Source organism: Denticeps clupeoides, chromosome 20 (assembly GCF_900700375.1).
Source record: "Denticeps clupeoides chromosome 20, fDenClu1.1, whole genome shotgun sequence".
Taxonomy (NCBI): domain Eukaryota; kingdom Metazoa; phylum Chordata; class Actinopteri; order Clupeiformes; family Denticipitidae; genus Denticeps; species Denticeps clupeoides.
The window spans coordinates 4,540,993-4,555,324 of record NC_041726.1 but is presented as its reverse complement, the minus strand read 5'-3'; the positions used below and the strand labels follow the sequence as shown (position 1 = coordinate 4,555,324).

Here is a 14,332-nt window from a genome sequence, read left to right as displayed (position 1 = left end):
CACATTTTATAAATATATTTCTGTTTAAGATAATTCAACAGCAATGAAAAATAAAAACAAAACAAGTTCATTATTTCGTCGTGTGTGGAACGGCGCACAAGGACGGCAAAACAGGCAAGATGAGAAACGGCGCTTTAAATACCTTCACAGTGTAATCATGGCACACGTAACGTACACGAAGCGCTCAGCGAACAACTTAACCGTAACAACACAAATCCTTCAGCGAGCAGCTTATTCATACGCATACACGGCATTTACCAATCCAACAATGTCCGAGGAACTGGAACTGCATGGAGAAACTCACTCACACTCACGTGAGCTCAAGAGTCTTTAGGCCTTTATGGTAGCTTGATTGGACTCAGCGTATGAAATTTAAATCAAGCTACTATAAAGCGACTAATCATCATCCAAGGGTCAGTAGAAAAAAACAAAACAATGAATTGAAATTCAAAAAACATATTACTATATTGTAATATAAGTTTAAATTGGGACGTGATTGACATCCTTCGGTGGAGAAGCCCTGGTACGTTCCTGATATCGTCTCTCATCCCTCCCTTTTAGACAACATTTATTCCATAGGTGCTTCATCTCTATAGAACGGAGAAGTTTGTTTGTTTGTTTTTAATGCATGATGTAAAAATATCGCACATTCTCATGTTTACAGTAAACAGAACGGTTACTAAGTGCCACGTTAACATGTATTATACGTGTTCATTTAAACAATGCAGACATCTGGGTTTTTTTTTTTTTCCTTTCATATTCTCCCTTAATTAAACTTTGGGAGGTTTCACTTCTGCTAGTCGGGTCCAGTAATGGTACTTTTCAGCTTTCAGCAGTGAAAAGCAATTCCATTTCTGGCCCTCTGTCAAAATGCAGCTCAAAATATCCAAACTGATTAGAATTTATCATTTAGTGGGAAGCCCTTGGACTCGACTCTCTTTCGCTCAAGAGTCGCGGCTGCCGGAGCCCATCCCGAGTGCAGGCTGTGCAGGGTCTCCTATCCACCTGGTGTACCTGCCTTTGGATGGCGGGAGGAAACCGGAGAACCCGGAGAAAACCCCCGACACAGGGTCCGAGCCGGGGTTCGAACTTGCAGCCTAACCGCTGCGTTGGGCATCAGTCTATTCGATCTGATTAAAATCCACACGAGGACTCGCTGAGCGTGGCAAAAGTTTGGCCGCCTGTTTGATTTTGGCGGCACAATTACACTTGACTTTATTTCAAGTTTTGGTTCATCTTAGCACTTTTTCCCCCCCCTGACGCTAGCTTTGTTCTCCCTTTGTCTTGTACGGACAAATTCCAGACAGACCACCATCAAGCAGCAGCACATGAAGTAACATCTTGTGGTCGAAGCAAATCTTGCCTTTAGATCGATTAGCGTAATAATTCGCTGTCAGTAGCACCTACTGATCCCACCAGCATGTAGAAGCAGCTTCCGACTGGATTTCGTGATTAAATATTGTAGTTGGTGGATCTTCTTTTGTTTTTTAGCTACTTTTCGCATGTCAGAGAAGGCCTACAAAAAAAAACTACAAAAAGTCCCCATCGGAGGGTGATAACCCACGGGGTGATGCCAACTGGTGCCAGGACTAGAAGCGTGAAGAGATTGGAAACACAGCTGATCGTTCGTTCAACAGAGCTGCCCCGCCCATAATTCTTTTTCACAATTTCTTATACTAAAGAAGGCAGCTGTTGGAATACTTCGCTTTTGTACGTTTTGTGAACTTTTGATACGAACAGAAGGCGCTTGTCAGAGGCAGCACCTGCGAGGGCTCGAAGTCGAACGAAGCTGCCAACCTGACCAGAAATGTCCCAGCCGTCCACTGCTGCGCCATCACTTCTTTACTCCGCGGTGCAATTTCCACGTTTTTCTGGAAGCGCACCAATGCCAATGTCTGCTGCTGCTGCTGTAATACACTCATTAAACCCGTTTTAAAGTACGACGGCCTGGAGTTATTAAAGTAATAACGGGACAGATAGTGTCATTACCAGCCAATCCGAAGGGAAGATGAGAATTGTAGCACGTAAAGAAATTTGGTTGTCTGGTTTAAGACGGAAGTCACTGCTTGACAGACACACACAAAACATTGTTTTGTACCCATGAGGTGAAAACTGAACAACATTCATCAGAATTCAGAAATAAACCAGGACAGGAAAAGATGTACATAACCAATATTCCGCATTTGTGTGTTTCTTTTTTTTTTTTTTTTTTTTTGCCCAAGCTGACATTAATATTAACATCATTATATTAAATTATATTAAAAACCATTCTCTGAGCCACATTTTACAAAGCAATATATAATGACATTTACATTGTGTCTGGAAAAAAAAGGAAATTTCATATATAATTACATATATATAATTATATATATAGATTATTTTTAATTATTCATATACTCAGTGTTTATAGTATTAACATTATACTGATCATTCAGAGGTAAAATGATCAAGTAAAATAAATATTCCACCCCAAAATGAATGCTGTCTGACAAATAATAATATTAAAACATTTTTCTAAATATAATTTGGACATATGATTCAAATTCAATTTCGGATTCCAAACTACTCTATCTGCAGTAAAAATTGAAAGATTATTAAAAATCAATAACCATAGCAGCAATGATGGTTGCAAAAAAAAAAAATGTTTTGGGGTGTGAAATGCTGGAACAATTGAGCTTATGGACGATTTTCAAATATATAACAAAAGGAGCCGCTGAGGTTCAGTGCAACCAGTCTGATATCCGAACAACGTTCGGTAGCAGATTTCGAAGGACACTGCAGATTAGACAGGCGGTTAAAACCGAAGCGATTTCCAGAATGATTTCCGCACTCTGGCCTGCTGTACGGCGCGGTAAACCACACACGAGGCAGGGTTCTGTAGCGACGCTTCTTCTACCCTGTCGTCGCCATTGCGCATCTCGAACCCGCTCCGACAAGGCTCCTTTGCGGCGAAGCGGTGGGTGACCCCCGAACGGCCTTCCACGACAAGCTGCCCGACTGAATTTATGCTCCTCCACATTGGCGTGTACAAAAAAAAAGTACAACACGCACAAAACAAGGACCAAAGTGCTGTCGTGTAGTGTTGAGCATGTTATACCCAAAGCAATGGTGCCCACAGGAACCCTCAACGAACGTTCGCCTCGTAAAATTACACCTTCTTCAAAAACATTCTTTTAATCGTAAAAGTAAAACGTACTACGCCGCGATCCGGTTTACAGCCACCTTGGCTTGAAAACATCATTTTTTTCCATTGTTAAATAGGCATCCATATTTAAAATCTGTGCACTGAACAGTCCTTCCTATGCCCCGCCCCCCCCTTTGTTTTTCGGGGTAAAAAGGAAACGCGTACCCGGCGTCCTCCGAACGTTTAGGGACAATGGAAACTTCGTACGGTGTTGAGTTCCGTCGTCCCAGTAGGTCCTGGTAGGGCTGCAGTGGCACCTCGGGGAACATCTTCAGGCCTCCGGCACCTAGCAGCGTAGATGCGCACCACAAACTCCCAACGCAGCTCCTACATTTTCATTTTCATTTTTTTTTTTTTTTTTAGCAGCAGTTCCGTAGAAGAGTTTAAAAAAAACAACAAAATGGTGACAGTGTCCCTGGTCAGACTGTCCACTCGGCCTACGAAACGCGGCCTGGCTCAGGCGTACGTCTCTCCCGTCTTTAGCGCCACCAGCTCGGAGTCGTCGGCGTGGCGGCCGTTTAAGTGTTCGCTGTTGCAGTCGTGGTGGAACATGAACCCGGGCACCTCGGTGATGGAGGTGGCCGTGTAGGACGTGGAGCGCATGGAGCAGTGTTCTCGCCTCCTCTGGCCCCACTGCGCCTTGTACTGCACCCACTGCCTCTTCAGGACAGCCTGGACCTGTACGGGGACACACGCGACTGTGGGTTTCTGTGAGGTGGTCAAAAACACACGAGGAAATTCAATTCGATGTTGAGGTGCAACTACTTATTTATGGATCAAACTGTAATAAATTAAAAACAAGGCAAAAAGTTGAAGATTGGCGTCTCTCCTTAAATTGGAGAAAGGGGACGGTTTCCAACAGTCGTGAAGGTTCATGGTGAACATCACTTCTTATCATTCACTCGTGATAATGAGCATCTGCATCTCAATGAGCATCTCTTTCTCCTCGTACAACAAGTACGAAATACGATTCTCGTATTTCGATGGCGGGAGGTATTCTGGGAATTTGGAGGAAACCGGCTACGGGACACACAAGGTCGAGCCCAGATTCGAACACACGACCCCAAGCTCACTAATATCTAACGTACGTTATTAATTATAGGAACTAATGTAAGCAAATTTGCTTCGAGAATCGCTCATCTAACCAGATTTCGGGATTCATCCGACTTAGTTCAGGTCACGTGTTCGCCAGAACGCCACCATCCTACGATAAGATCCAGCCGCCTCGACTGCGATGGAGCTGACAGTTTGAGAGATGTTTGGGGGCGAAAAGTGGCAAATTTAATTTGGCCAAGGACGACGGCTGTGGTGGCTTCTGTTTCTCAAGGGTTTTCTTTTTATTTCTTTTTTATCTAGATCTCCGTATCTTAAAATGCAGCAGTCAAGGTTCATCTAGATCCCATGTAGACCTACACATGACAAGCTAATTGGCCTTTTCTTTTGTTTTTCATTGTTCTGTTTCTTCCACGGCTTTTTAAAATTGCCCTTTTTTTGCCGTGATAATGAAAACTGGGCTTGCGTTTCAAGGTGCCTTGTAACAGCACCAGAAGGGACAATAATTGTCCAACGCTTAAAAGAGGAAAAAATACCGTACACAGGCGCCGCCTCACATCGGCCCGGCAGCCCGGTCCGGAGAAGGGGACACATCATTACCCGCCCGGGTGTGTCAATGAGCCCTTTATATCCCGTATAAAGACGGGGACCCGTTCGTGGGACACGTCCAAATTGTTCGGCGGGCCGCCGTGACGCTGATGAGACATGGCTGCTCCTGCATGGGCTAATAACTGACCCACTTTCCAGGCCGCCGGAATCACGTCCCATGTTCCGAACGTGACTTGTCGGGGTCCCGGCGAAGGCCACTAATTTGCTACAGCCGGCACCGTGCCAGGGACCCCATGCTGGTTGCTCGGTTGTGGCCGTCTTTGGAAAGAGCCACGGCATTGTTCGCGGCACGTCATGCGAGGAGCGAAAAGACAATCCTGGACCATGTCGCCGCCGTGGCTCTCACACAACCTCTTCACCCCCTGGAGCGCGGGGGCCGTGACACGAGCGCCACCAAGTCAACAGCCACCGAGTGCAAGCAATGCCGCATGTTGGACCGTAAGACGCGTCTCATTAAAATGCTCCGTTTTACCGCCGAGGCAATAAAAAGTGACGAGAGAGCCGAGATTTATGATCCGACGACACGGCATGCGATGCAGGTGAATAAACCGGCATGGATTTCACCCGGAAACGGACCAAAATGGCGCATCATGCCATTGTCTTCGTCATGTGATCATGACGTCAACGTTCCAAATTAACATCACGTTTAATGACCAGGGTGGTGTGGTGGTTAGCGGCACGTCCCGGGGTTGTGGGTTCGAATCCCAGAGTTTGGATGATCTCCCTGTGTTTCAGTGGGTTTCCTCCGGGTTCTCCAGTTTCCTCCTGTCTTCCAAAGGTATGTGCCCTAGGTGGAATGTGAGTGTGAAGTGATTGGTGAGCAGTGGGCAGCCATGACAGGCGCCCGGGGAGCAGTGTGTGGGGACGGTGCTTTGCTCAGTGGCACCTCAGTGGCACCTTGGCAGATCGGGATTCGAACCGGCAACCTTCTGATTACGGGGCCGCTTCCTTAACCGCCAGGCCACCACTGCCCCATGTGTGAGTGAATGCTGTGAGACCCCGCAGCAGTGGTTACGGAAAGCGAGCGAGTGTGAGAACGTCGAAGCCGTAGGGCCATATTTTTGCTCCTCTACACGGGAGTTACATTAGCAAATGTAAGACCAGAAGCTCTGATTTCTTTAATTAAAGCTCTTGAATGTTCGGTTTGGCAGTGGACGTGGTTCCATTACGTCCGAGATGTCTGCTGACGCCGCAGTCAGCAAGAAGTGTTGCAAGCAACTAAAAAAAAGAGACAGACTGGATTGCAATAAGATAAAAAATATAAGGTTTTTAGGAGGAAATAAGGTATTTCTAAAAAAAAATAAAATAAAAGCATGTGGCATATTGGCAGGGGCTTGTTAAAGTTGTAGACAGCGGGCGGGAAGGATGCTCGTTTTACTATACTGTTGGCATTTCTTCCGGGTGACCTATTTGGCTGGTGGGAAAGTAAGTCGCGTGGTGAACAGGACCGCCTCACAGCCCAGCGTGCTTCACATGCGCAGGGCGCTTCATTTATTTTGCAAAGGCAGACAGCACTGCACCCGGGTCCGGGAACTGTGGTGCATCTGCAGAGAATATTGATGCATGTAACGGTAGCTTGACTACATCCGGGTGTGACTGTTTAGCTTTAAACCAGAATTTAAACAATATAATATAGTAAATGTGTGCATGGATAAACTGGATTTGGATTTAAACTATATATAAAGTTTAAAGCTGATAATACTGTTCACATATATATATATATATATGTGTGTGTGTGTGTGTGTGTGTGTGTGTGTGTGCATGGATAAACTGGGAGGTTTAAAACGACGAGAGGGCTCAGAATGATGTTTGCTCGGCCTGCGCTGAGGTTTCTTTTACAATAAAGTATAATGATGCTACATATAAAAACGATCAGCGGGGTATACCTTGAGACAGGTTTAAAGCATTTCATGCATAGCGGCATAATCCAGTTTGACTGACAGGTAATTTGCAGGCTTGCTTCTTACCTCGCCGTTGAAAAAGCAGAATATTGTAGCCACCAGCAGGCCCTGTGGAAGAAGGAAATAAAAAAAAGACAAATGAATAAGCGTGATTATTCTTGGCTGTGTTAAGTCGGAGGAGGAGGAGGCGCGAGGGAGCAGCGTGCCCCAAGCAGGATAAACGACCTGGTAATGCATTAGTATGTGCATGATGAAGTCGTAGATTTCTCCGGCGAGCCGGTTCTCGGGCCGCCAGAGCAGGATGACAAACTGGATCCCCAGAAGTGGCACAAGGATGAGGGTGGCCCGCACCGCCTTCATGTACATGTTCGACTCGGCCCGGTGGGTGTCCCTCAGCTTCGTCACCAAGACCCTCACGATGTTTAGCAGAAAGAACAGGTTCACCTGGAGCGGAGGAAAAATCAGAGACAACTCCGAAAGACGAACCTGCACAAACCGTGATGTGATGAAACAACAACACATGAATGTAATTTTACGCAATTCATCGAGTTAACTTCAGCAATACGGACTATTCTTAAAATAACGCCAAATTATCACCATCACCAACCCTGGTCCTGGATGGCACCATCCCTACAGAGTTTGGGGCCACGCCTGATTCAACTCGTGAACAAGCAGAGAGTTTGAGTCAGGAGGTGAGCTAAATAAGCAGGAAAAGACGTCCAGAGTGACTAGTTACAGGGACAATAGTTACAGGGACAACTTTGTGGTCTTTAAAGTTTGTTTGAAGTGAAGTGATTGTCATTGTGAAACACTGCAGCACAGCACACGGTGACACAACGAAATGTGTCCTCTGTTTTTAACCATCACCCTTGGTGAGCAGATGGCAGCCATGAAAGGGAAGACAGTACTTTGGGGATGGTACTTTGCTGAGATTCGAAACCCCCAACCCTCCAATTACGGGTCAATTACGGGTCTTACCCACTAGGCCACCACTGGCCCTTAGGCCTGCAACTGCATCTCTTCTGGTTCGTAGGTGAGTGTGTTACCCACTAGGCTACAACCAAGAGCCCTTCAGGATCAGGGATGGTGATGTCACATGTGGGATATCACATGTAGGCAGGAAACAAGACACAGGTGACAATGCCGTCCACAGTCCCGGATTAGTTATGCCCCCTTCCAGGGGGGGACTGTCCCTGTAACTACTGACTGTGTGTCGCTCTGGATAAGGGCTTCTGAAAAATGCTGTAAATGTCATGGTGCCAGGACTGGGAGATCACAATACTTCCACAATATACAATAAATTCAGATGATATCATGATATCATCTGAAATCCATGGTTCCATGTTATATAGTATAATATATTCTATGAAATTTTAATATGGTCTGACTCACTAAAAGAGCTGCCACAATTGGCCCATGGACCACGTACAGTAGATGGGTCTCCACACTCATCCAGCAGCTAGAAGAGGGAAAACAACAACAAAAAAAAGGAATAAATCCTAAATAAATCCAAGTTTGAGCAGCTGCGTCCCACAACTGGGCAGAGTAGAGCCACACTCACTTATCATCAAAGTACTTCTTCCTTGCAACAGCATGGATCGACGTAGGCACCAAAGGGAATCCTTCACAAAGAGAGGGTGCACGGGTGAGAGCATTACATCATTTTTTTTTTTTTTTTTTTTTTTTACTGTCAACAGTGGCAGAACCGGCCTCATTTTCTACAATTTTCACCATTTATCCCACAAAGATGGGCCACTCTATCAAAAAATCGACCTTTTCCTAGTTCTTTTTTTACACAAAGCAAAATTGGCTCCCCATGCAATTATTGTGCTCGGGACCAGTTTTGGTCCTTTCAGCTCCAGGATCACCAGAGTAAAATCCTTTAACTCCGATGCTCGGACTACTTCACTGTGCATGAAGAACCCGCTGAAGAGGACAAGCCCACACAGCATTCTTCGGTCATCATTACCAGCATGCCGGGTTTCAAATTGAAATGTCCCCTACACTGCAATACGCTCGTTTCAGGCTTGGCGGTGATGTGGGGAGCGATTGTCCCCAGATCGGGGTTGTCGGTGACCTTTTCAAACGTTTATCGTTATTATCTGTTCCTTCCCGCGGGTTTTCAGTGGACTTGGGTTTGTTGTCGGATGGCCATGTGTGACAGTCCTGCAGATTCATGTTCAGTGTGTCCCTAATTTCCTGATTGTGTCCACTAATTAACTCAGTATATTACTGCCCCGCACCGAGCCGTGGCATCATGGCTTGTCGAAGGGAAACTTTCTTTTCATCCTTTTTCCTCCAAGGATGAACCTCGACCCTCGCAGGGCACCGGTCCCTGAAACAAAACCCCCGGACTACGTGATGCCACCGTCGACACGTTGTATTTATAGTTTTCTACGTTGACTTGCTTGCCCAAAACGGTCCTCTCTGGCCGTGAATGTAACCGACACCTCCAAACATCTGCACGACAGACTTCGCTGCATTCAAAGGAAGTCTTTTATTACCCGTTTCTTGTCAAATGATCACAGGTAAGAGCCCCTATCAATTCAGAAGGCGGGAGCAACTATCTCCTTCAACGTGTGTGCAATTTTTATTTAATTTCTTAAATAAGAGGGTGTTTTAGTTAAATTTGTAATGTACGATCCACTTTTTCGGAATATTATCCGAGGTGAACACACTTGTTCCAGACGTGTGTGCTCCATCAGTCAAAATGGCGACGTTCCATGTGAAGAATTAGGAACGTGGGATTCATCTCCGTCCATGAACAACGCGACGGCGTCTCTGTTGGCTTTTTAAAAATAACGAAGAGGAACGAAAACAAACGGAGACGGGCAGCGAGCCTCTTCAGCAGACCGTCTGCAGATGGAGCCTGGCCGCCGCCCACGTCTTCCTGGAGCGCTGAGCGCTGCCGCCCCGGGCCATCGTGCCATCTTCAATAATGGCCGCCGCCTATTCGCCGCCGTATCAACTTATCTGCCAGGTACGAGCAGGGTCCAGGACGGGATTCGCAACGGGAGACGAAATGAAGCCGTCCGTGAAGAAAACACCGGAATTAGACCTAAAACGGCAGACGCCTGGCGTGCCGTGTCCTGGCTGCGGATGGGCTCGTTTACCAGTCGTCCCGTTACGCCGAATTACGATGTTGGAGGTCAGAGGTCAGGGGAAAACGCGCGTCGAGGGAAAAAGAGTCTGGGGAAGTGAGGGAACTTGGCGGACTCACCCCAGCCCAGGAGGTAGTACCAGTGCAGGTGCTGCTCCTCGGCGAACACGGCCACCACGATGAGGGTGTGGAGGTAGATGCCCTCGCACAGCATCCAGAAATAGTTGCAGCCCAGCATGTACATGTGGAAAAAGTGCAGGACCTTGCAGCCCACCTGCCGGGAGGGAGAAGACGCGGAGAGCGGCGGCGTCAGCAAGAGATCCAGTTCCCCAGAGCCGACCGGAAATCCATGGGCTTCTGTAGCCTCCAACATCAAACACGACTGGCAGGGTTCCGTCACGGCCGCGAGCTGCTCCTGACGGATATAAACTGGCCAACGCTTCAGCTGATGAACGTTTTTATGAGACAAAATTTCTAAGAAACTTATTAAATAAACAGCAATAAATAAGTGCCGTGAATGTTAATGCATCGACTAATCTGGAAAACTTGAAGCATTTTTTTGTGGTAGTGGCCTAGTGGACCAGAAGACCCGGCTTCAAACCCCTCTTACTACCATCGTGTCCCTGAGCAAGACACTTAACCCTGAGTGTCTCCAGGGGGGGACTGTCCCTGTAACTACTGATTGTAAGTCGCTCTGGATAAAGGGCCGTAAATGTAAATGTAATCACATACGCAAATGCATAATTTCAGCACATTTTCTTTCCCTTTTGTTGTTATTGCTGAAAACTGAATTATTGAATATATTTCATCAGCAGTTAGAAGGCCGGACAGCGGCTTTACAGGATCTCCCCATGTCGGTGTCGGTTTCCTCTGGGCTCTCCGGTTCCCTCCCACAACCGTGAGGCGAGTAGACTAGTTGGATTGTCTGTAGGTGTGAGTACTTTACTTTAAGTCCAAAGCGACTTACAAGAGGAAGACACCAGCAATTCTCGTTCGATTTCTATAGAATATTGAGTTTACAAACTAAGAGCCCTGATAAGGCTCAACTTGTCAGTGAAGAGCTCAGAGATTGTTAGGTGCTAGACGAAGAAAAATTATAATGTATTTATATATTTTTGTATTGTTTGTGCAATGCGTACGCATGTGTTAGATTTGTCTGTAATATTTTTTGAACAATAGGGTTTTCACCTGCGTATGTGAGTATATGAGTTTATAGTGTATGCGGTGAGTCCCCGAATAAAGATGATAAATCCTTCTTTAACAGTAGTTTTATTCACTGCATTAATTTTAATAGTAATAGACGTAATGTTTGTAATTACTAATTAGTAAATGCAGCTCTTAGGTTGCCCTCTAAGCTTCTCTGCCATATGCTTCACAGTCTCACGTGCTTCCTGTCCACCAGGACGCGGCCGCAGCTATCAGGGCCTCCAGCCTTGTGTATATGAGTTGGAAAGGCAGCCCAGATGCCTTCTTAACCTGCTTAACCTCCCACTCTGAACTTGCACACCGCGCACGGCAGGCCGACTAATGAATGTGCCCCGCTTCCAACTCGACCCGGCACGGACGTTAAAGATGTCCTCCCATCCGACCACTGTCTCCCCAATTACACGTTTCCTGGAGAGCTGCTGCGTGGGAGGGTCATCACGTTGCTAAAGCAACACCTGCAACGCGTGCAGATCACAGGGCCACGAGTGAAAGTGGAAAAAGAAGTGAAAGTGAAGTGCTTGTGATACACAGCACACGGTGCACACAGTGAAATTTGTCCTCTGCATTTATCCCATCACCCTGGGTGAGCAGTGGGCGGGCATGACAGGTGCCCGGGGAGCAGTGTGTGGGGACGGTGCTTTGCTCAGTGGCACCTTGGCGGATCGGGATTCGAACCGGCGACCTTCTGATTACGGGGCCGCTTCCTTAACCGCTAGGCCACCACTGCCCCCAGTGCTTGGACGGTGCCGCGGAGCTGACCATGTTCAACTGCGGCGCCATAATGAACAAGTTGAGAAATGTTGCCGTCGGGGATCTGGCCTTTTCTTTTCAGAACATCACACCCCTGCCTCTGCTGACTTGGATTCTGCCCCTTTTGAGAAGGGTTCATCACAATTTGGCCCTTGATCCTTACACGCGGCCATTTTTTTTCCTGCTTCAGACCTACCAGCTTCAAGGACGGGATGTTCACTTGCTGAGATCCAGCTCACTACCAGTTGCCGTTGTAATGAGGTCCTCGGTGTTACTCGCTTCCCCTTTCAATTTTTTATAATGTTACGTAGCTGTTATGTAGGGGGACTTTCTGTACAAATTTTACCCCAAAAACCGTTCCTTTCGGCTCTGATGATGTGAGTTCTCCATTGTACTTCAGGTTCTAAATGCAAAGTTTGTCTTTTTTTTGCCAGCCAATAACTGCACACGTTCAAACGTTGACCGGATCGAATGGGGTTGCCAGGTGTGGCATATTAACGACTTCGAGGATCAAGCAGGGGTGAAGCGCGTTGGGCCGGTGAACACCCAGAAACCGCGTAGGACACCAAGCAGGACTGGGACACTGACAAATATTATCACGGCGGGCCACTGCTGAACGCTGCCTGACACGCCAGACATGACGGGAGTTTGGAGTTCTGGAATTTTTTTTCTATTCAAAAACAACCTCAGACAAGCCCAGGATACGCTGGCACGGACCCTCTCCAGCCACCGCGTGGAGACGTCTCTATTTTAATTCCTCCAGACGTGAAGGCTTCCTTTAGCGAAAGCAGCGATGGAATTAGAGGAGAAGCAGTCAAAACGTCGCTCACATCCAGACGGGCGTGATTCAAATCAACAAACATCCCAAATCCACGTATTCTCTGGGATTTTTAAAATATATATTTTTAAATGCAGCCAGTTTCAAAAATGCCCCGTCCAACCAACCAAACGTGCTTACTACTCAATTCGATTTATGGTCACTTGATAATGGCCGAACGTTACCGACTTTCGCACAGACGACCTCCCCAAGATCCCCGTTAAGATATAAACCTGCGCAAATGACGGCAGATTTATGCTTGCAGCAAGATCAAAAGAATTTGTCAGCCGGCATAAATAATATCGGTGAAATTCTAACTCGAAGAAGTGGATTTAATGTTCATAAAGTCACAAAAACCCACTGCACTTCAGCCCACGGCTGAGCAAAACCAGATTTTGGCGGGCGAATACGTGAGTGCATCACAACACGAGACAAAAGACACATGGCACATTATTAATAATGTGGCAGGGGAACGTGTAATCCGCGCAAGACGAGCCCCGGGAAACAAAAATTCGGCTATTTATGGCGGACAGATGATGTAACCTACTGGATTTCGTTCCACCACTTTGGGATTGTTGACCACGGTGATGAGATTGATGATGGTGAAGGTTGAGTTGAGCACATAGGAGCAGAAGAGGTTCTTGTGCAGGGTGATCCTCTGGCAGCTGAGGCTCCTGCGGAAAACCAGGCCAGAGATAATATCGTTATTAATTCAAACCAGCGGCAACCGCACAGCGTAGACCCTCATTCAGGGACAACCTCTTCATTCGCCGAGACTATTGTGCGCTGACGGAGATCCAGACGAGCGCTTGTTAAATTCACTTTAACCCAAGAAGGTCCAGGTGGATCAAAACATGGCAACATTGGGATTCGAACCAGCAACCTTCTGAATATGGGTCCGTTTCCTTATCTGCTGGGCCAACCACTGACCCAAAGTCATTGCCATTCATCTTTTACAGGAGCCTTGAGTAGACTGTTCCTCATTCCTTATCTGGGGCCACAAAGGTCACTTGAACCATGAGCAGGACAATTCCAGGCCAAAATCAGCCTGATGCCACCTCGTCCTGGCCAGCCAACATCCCAAGAACCTTCCCATAATAATATATGGTATGTATTCTATATTGTCCTTTCTGGAACCAAATATGAAGCAAGAATTAGGCAGAAGATGGCTAATATTCACAGTTTATTTTATTTATCATGATTCGTGTAACAGTGTTATTTTGGTTATTTCTTGGTCTTTTTTTCAGCAGTCATTTTGAAATTCATCCATTTTAAGCCCGCCTGATAGTGCGGTCATCAGATAATTCACCTCATTAGGAGGCAGGCTGGCGGTTTAAATCTGCCTTTTGATTGGGGGTGGGAATTGGCAGTGACCCATCCATTCAGACCTCAGTTTTGTCCCTCAATGCATATTGTTAGATGTCCCCTCCAATGCTGACTCCATGACTATGGCCTTGATAAGAACAAATTAAACATTGACTAAAATGGCTCCATAAAAGAAATATATATATATATGGAATATATATATATATTTATGGTTAGGTTATGTTATATATACATAGTTATGGAATAAAGTGCAATATTTAAAAAAAAAATTATATATATATATATTTTTTTATATATTTTATTTATTTTATTTTTTTAAATATTGCACTTTATTCCATAACTAGGTTATTTTTAATCAAAACAAGAGAGAACTGAACAATTAATAA

General features: G+C 46.1%; 1 protein-coding gene across 5 annotated transcripts in view; it reads right to left on the bottom strand.

The window, feature by feature from the left end:
- calcr (calcitonin receptor) overlaps window positions 1-14,332 on the bottom strand; it is a 38,548-nt gene continuing 24,216 nt past the window's right edge. For 4 of the 5 annotated variants that reach the window (XM_028963332.1, XM_028963331.1, XM_028963334.1 and 1 more), the window contains exons 10-16: window positions 13,168-13,294; window positions 9,968-10,121; window positions 8,309-8,369; window positions 8,140-8,206; window positions 6,973-7,191; window positions 6,814-6,855; window positions 1-3,862 (exon numbers count right to left, since the gene is read on the bottom strand). In XM_028963332.1, coding sequence (XP_028819165.1) covers window positions 3,641-3,862; window positions 6,814-6,855; window positions 6,973-7,191; window positions 8,140-8,206; window positions 8,309-8,369; window positions 9,968-10,121; window positions 13,168-13,294 — 892 coding nt within the window. In that variant the 3' untranslated portion in view covers window positions 1-3,640. The remainder of the gene's footprint in view (window positions 3,863-6,813; window positions 6,856-6,972; window positions 7,192-8,139; window positions 8,207-8,308; window positions 8,370-9,967; window positions 10,122-13,167; window positions 13,295-14,332) is intronic. The other variant, XM_028963336.1, reaches the window with a different exon arrangement.